The 6,561-nt window shown below is 32.8% G+C and overlaps 1 protein-coding gene across 1 annotated transcript in view; it reads right to left on the reverse strand.

The window, feature by feature from the left end:
- The window catches only part of LOC106682689 (carcinine transporter), a gene marked incomplete in the record, with an annotated part of 54,391 nt that overhangs the window by 22,817 nt on the left and 25,013 nt on the right, over positions 1–6,561 (reverse strand). Inside the window, 1 exon segment of the mRNA XM_067049597.1 lies at positions 2,345–2,534. Within this exon segment, the coding sequence (XP_066905698.1) occupies positions 2,345–2,534 (190 nt within the window).

Below are 6,561 nucleotides of genomic sequence, written 5' to 3' on the forward strand. Positions count from 1 at the left end.
AATGTTTATAGATTTGCTAATAAAGCGCAGCGAAAAACCTTTAAGCATACTAAAAACATGGTTTAAACTGAAATGCTGTAAGTGTTCATCGAAAAGTTTGAAATTATAAAACCATCTATCTGTAGGCCCTTTCTATTAAGATAGATTTTTTTTACGATTAATCCTTTTATTAATTTCCTTCATAAATTCAACTTTATGAAATAGGAATCCATATCAAATTAAATCGCCGGGAACTGAAACTCTATTCACAGATAGTATTAATTTATTTAGGTTATTATTGGACCGACATTTTGACAAATCAGGTTTCATGAGGACTGTACAGGGAAACCTAACAGAGTTATTAGATGAATCGTAAACAGTTTAACGTACACAGAATATTGTATGCACTACACTCTACATTGGACAGCTATTATACAGAACTTTGAACTCATGTAATTATGAAACCTTGATGTGGTCTATGTTGTGAAACAGGTTATTTATCAAGGCAGCAGTGACTGTGAATTAAATATATAATACGACCAGAGTTGCATAAGCATTGCAATTTAATTGGCGCCTGAATTGGTAACCGTGGCGGATTCAAATAGCTCTTTGTCCACAAGAACCGGATTCCTATCGGTCAAGGAAAGCTATCGATCGAGAACGCAACACTCAATAGGCAGATCCAAAACCATTTAATCATATGTCACTTTGATCTCTTCCGCATTATATTTGTTCTTTCGAAGGACGACAGATTCATTAAACTGAAATGGTAGCAAATAAAGCCACACGTGATCACTGAACATAGAAGTTCTTGAGAAATGCGTCATGGTCATAAGTGAATGTTGTGAGTCGATATAATTGCAGGCCTATTAATGCTGCTCACACGTTTTCAGAGAAGTAGATAAACCGGTTTGTGCAACTCGGTGTCATAGTTCCCAAAAGTCTACAAAATGTTCATATATTTCAGACGCTTTTGTACAAATGGAGTAAAATTTAATTTTTTTACGCCACTCTTTAAAATTTCTCACGGGCCGCCCTTAGCTCTGTGGTTAAGAGACAGTCTCACCAATTTAATGACTATTCGCGGTGCCGGTTCGAATCCGGTCTGGGACGTTGACTTTTTTCATTGAGTGGCGGTCCCACAAAATGAAGAACTTCTTTGACCCCCAACCATGGTTATGCAGTATAGGACTCCAATGGGAATCTTGGCCGAAAAAAAAAAAAAAAAATTTCTCACAAATGTGAAGGGACCAAGAAACAAACAATATAATTCCCTATTTTTCTATAAAAAAAAATCATCATAGGGTTAATCCCTAAACACCAAGGAGGAGATGAAATAGTTCAGCAACCCATTTTTGTTTTATTTTTAATTAAGAGGACGACATATAAAAGTTCCCCAATAAATACCTCTTTGTGTATTTATTTTCTGACGCCATCTTCTCTTTATTGGTAATTTGATCTAAAGGCACACCTCGAAGATCCCGAATATTAATTTATAGGCTGTTTCATTGGTTAAAGTTTATGAAATATTATAACTATTCTTTTTATTTTGGTGTCCATTGAACAATATACTATGTAATTACAGTTATGTGTAAGTATTTTTTAGAACTATTTTATTTTAATTTTTTTTTTTTTTATTATAAATTTTGTGTTGGTTTTTTTTCCCTAAGAAGTCGGCGCTAACTAATCTGCTGTTTGTAGCCTCCTTGCTATCATAGACTGTTTTTTCTATGCATTTTCATTTCATATTTTTTCCTCTATTACTAATTATTTTATTTGATTGATAGTTTTAGTTCAATTTTCTTACGTTTTAGTCTAATTATTTGGAGCGGGGTAGCTCAGTGTATAAGCCACATTGTCGTATTGACTCGGCTGGTGCTGTGGTAAGTGGGTACAATTTAATGGAGGAGTAGCCTGACAGTTGAGCACGATCCTGGCCTAATAACCGCACAACTGTTGATATAGAAACAGCTCTTCCTTACCAAGTATGGTATACAAGACCATGGATTGCAGTGGTACAGGCCAATCTAGTTTTGGTTCAAGGAAATATATCAAGATACACCTCCCTTCAATTGATCTCCTTCGTCTTCAAGTAAATCCACGAAGGTTAGGTACGCACGGAGCGCAAGGTGATAAACCACTCTTCAAACAAACAAAACCACTATGTTGCGGTTGATAAAGGCCGCAAGCGTAGATCAATCAAGGAGCACAAACATAACGATTTACTTGAAGGATTTTTATTATCTGGCATACTCAGTGCCATAGCTAGCTGGATCAAAGTCCTTAATATTTATAAGGCACACTTGACAGATATACCGCAATGTTATTTATGTAATAGTTTGATATATTACGACCCTGTGCTTACCTCTGTGGATATAGTTTCGTAGGCCATTTCTTGAGGGTCGTACTCCCATCCGTTCTGACATCTGGTCTTCGGCCACGTCGCGTCCGGTGTGAGGACTCCGGAGGCCAAGACTTCAGTCCAATTGGCGACGTACATTGAACATTGATCGTATCCGCTACCGTCATCCTTCAGTGGTATGCCCAGCTGTAACCTGGAAATCATATACAATTTTTTAAAATCGATTTATAAATATATAAATAATAATAATAAGTCCAATTAAAACTAAAATATACTTTGATCTTTATCTCTCAACTTTGTTTATTTTTATCCAATGTTTCGGCTCTCAGACTGTTGTCAAAAAAACATCTAAAATATTTATATTATCATACAATTCATTCAACACGTACATTTCTACTAACATACACTATAATTGATTTTTCCAAGTAATTAAAATTTTGTCTTTCTATTTCAGGCTGATTCCTGAAGTCAATTTTCTTTAAAACAAATATATTTATCAATTAATACTATCCAGTTTCTTTTAATAATTTTCTAAAAATATTTGTATTCTTATTGCATTAATATTAAATATTTATAAATAGGTTATCAACGCCTACAATAATAAAGGTAAAAACAGACACATGTAGATGATTCTGAAGGAAGAGAAGAGCTATAATTTAAAAAGGAGACGATGTGCTTTTAAAAATTTAAACACAAATGTGACTTTAGTTTCCTCATCTTTGAGAGCTTCCGATAAATTTGGTGTCAGTCCTATTCCGTGAGGACAATATGATCTATTCTCAAGCGGGTTAGAGCAACTTCTGAAGAAGGTAAGAAAAGTATTTCGCATTAATTGAGAATGTTTTTCTAATAAACCTAGTATAACAGAAAATTTTTTATGACTGAGTATAATGCAATTATATATGGTATATAGTTTGGATATAAATATAAATTATATCGTTTTAACATGCTAAAGAAGGAAATATTTCTCTATTTAACATAACTTTTTCCATTTAATACGCTTTAACATGTTAAACCAAAGATCATGAATACCCCTAATAAGAGAAGTGGAGGGAAACCCAAGGGCTGCTGGTAAGATAGTGTACTGCACAAAGTAGGGTAGATTAAACTAAAAAACGATGTATTTGACGGATAGACAAAAATTGAAAAATCCAAGGACTGCAATATGCTCATAAGCTTAAAAAAATAATTAATCCTCCTATAGTTTTTTTTTTCGGTGGAAGAACGGAGCACTCATCCTGTTACTCCAAGTTCAAAAAATTTCTAGGGCCGGCTATGATTGGAGCGGTTGGACAGGAGAAATTATAACTCGACCCACAGTACCTTATTGTTTATAAGAGCAAACGACATTTTTTAAAATTTATAATACCTTTAAAAATTAATAAATAAATAAAAATTGTATTTGTCACTTAAGTACAAAACAAAGAAAAAAATTAAGAAAATGTCAATGTATGCCAGATTTTTTATTTAGAAACCAAGGACCCAGGATACAACACATTAGGAAACGTATATAAACAATTTCGTTCCTTATTTACGTAAGTAATAATCTGAAAATCCTTGAGAAAATAAAATATATAGATCACATTTTTGCAGTTTGTTTTTTTACTCTTCATTACTAATTTTAGAGTTAATTTTTAAAACTTCGGAGAAGGTCGACCAATCCTAAATTATTTAAAGAGTGGTTGGAATCTTATTATTTGCAACTTAACCCCTTTAAGGAATAATTAATTTTGATTTTCGCCTCGGATACAAAAAGTGGTTTTGTACTTGAAAGACCTGACTTTCAAGTACAAAACCACTTTTTGTATATACTATGCTAAATGAATGGCTGAATAAAATTAAATCTTTCCTCAGGGACACGGTAGTGGTCACGGAAAGGGAGCGCAAGGAGAGCTGTCATCCCCTTCATTCTTCGAAATCCCGAAAAACTCCAAAAATTGTGGTAAATATTATTCGAAAAGATAAAATGTTTATTAATCAAAGGTTTAATGTACTATGGGTTAATATTTTATTTTCAAAATTGCTTTGAGACTACGTTTATTAAAAGTGCAAATTTCAGGGGATACTCACTGGACGTCCCGTAATTTGGGAAATTTTAGGTTATCTCACACCCTGCCTAAAAAGTTGTTGCAGCTACAGCTTAGGTTTGTTATGCCAGTCTGCTTTCCAATGAACTTGAGTCAGTTCATAAAGAATACAGAATTAAAATAGAGGATGTATAATGGATCAATCGAATCAAAGCATAACCTTTAACACAAAAAGCCATTCTTCATGTGTTCATTACTTGGTGTGTATCTACTGTTTATTGTCCAACAATTCGGGTAATGCAGTCTGAATTTAAGCTAGATCTTATATTTAAAAAAATTATTTATATCCTACCAATTTTCCTTTTTTTTTACCAATATGGCTGTTCATGTTACTCCTGCATACATACACGCCTAACATCAAACAGCCATATTGGTCAAAAAGTACCAAAATTGGTAGGATATAAATATATAAGATCAAGGTGTGAGTGTAGCGCATTGGTAAGGCACTGTACTACAAACACTAAGTTGGATTAGAATCCAGCTGTGGCAGATAATTATTTTCTGTTGTTGTTGTTGATTGTTGCTTAAAGGCGTAAATCTCTCTGGTCATCAATGCCTATGGCATTATAAAAGTAAAAAAATAAAATAAATAAAAAAAAAAACAAACAGGAGTTATAATTTATATAGAAGGCGATGTGCTTAAAAAAATACTAATGTAATTTTAGCTTCCTCATCTGTGAGAGCTTCTGATAAATTTGGGGTCAGTCCTATCCTGGTTATTATTGGCAAATAGTGAGTACGTTCTTCAAAAATATGTCTAGTCTCGAGAGTGCGTGAGGAGAGTATGACCTATTCTGAAGCGAGTTAGAGCAACTAATTATTTTCTGTTTCACTGTGAGTTCTGGTAAAAAAATTAATTGGATGAAAATCTGTAGGCCCAGCGTAATTCTGACCAAATCAGCTCCTAGCACAACCGTTGGTCTAGTAACACTACTTCCTTACAAAGTACAATGGATTTTTTGACTATAAAATACACAAAATAATTTGATGTTCAAACTGATTAACTGTAATTAGCTTGAATATAACACTTTTTCTCTATTTATTATTAACAGAACTGGGTATCTCAACAGATAATAAAATATTCAATGTTCTATGGGTATTTCAACGAGTTAGGCATTTTGATTTTAACTTCAAGGTTTGAAAAAATATTTTTAAAAAGTAGCAGCGGTGGATTGCTGAGTTGCTGGACATCATTTCTTCTCCTGCCTGGGGTTGGGTGTATTTTTTTTTTTTTATTATCCCTTTCCTGGTCATTTTTGACATAGGGGTGGGAGGAGGGGTTATTTATAGGTTACCACCCTATTCTCTACACCCTGATGTTGGGTGTTTAACCCTGCAATAGGCAAGATAGAAAACCTTATGGTTAAACGTTGCCTAACTTTGCAAGAATATGGTCAGGAAACATTACTTTTTCAACATGAATTGAATGGATTTTTTTTATATTATTTCTTCTTTTTATTTAGGTGTAAATATTTTTAATATAGATGTATTTTACGTAAACGAAGTTTTTTATTTACTTTACTTAAATTGAAAAAAACAATTATCATAAGTCATTGCCAGCCGATCTTATTTTTACACATTACTTTGTTAAGCTGATGGTGCTTTGTTTTAAGTTGTGTTAACTATATAACACGCATTTTTAAAAAAAATAGATGTTTAATAATACAAAAGTACAAGTAACAAATTTTTTTAAATGAATAAAGAATTGAACATAATTCAAACATACAGAAAAAAAAAATGAAGCATCAGTGGTTCTATTCAGTCAGTCAGCAATTTTGCTTCCTGTCAACGATGAATGCTGTTCCATTCTTTGTATATTAATATTTTAAGTATTATTCTGCCTGCAAAATGTTTGTTGTATTTATTTTTATAAATGTTCACGGTATATATAATTTGTAAAATGTAATTGCTAATATTGCAATTTTGCTCTGTTTTTTTAGACATAGTTATATCTATGATAAATCTATAAATGTTTATATATAAGAAGATGGTCAGGGTTGCGGTCAAAAGAGAAACAAAAATAGTTTACAGGTTCATAGCTGTTCAACCGTTTGCTTTCAACAGCCCTGATGAAGCCCTGCAAAGTGGGGCGAAACGTCGGAAAATAAATAGTTGTAAACTATTTTTGTTTCT

This window comes from Halyomorpha halys, unplaced genomic scaffold (assembly GCF_000696795.3).
Source record: "Halyomorpha halys isolate HHAL.00 unplaced genomic scaffold, Hhal_1.1 Scaffold2.1, whole genome shotgun sequence".
Lineage (NCBI taxonomy): Eukaryota > Metazoa > Arthropoda > Insecta > Hemiptera > Pentatomidae > Halyomorpha > Halyomorpha halys.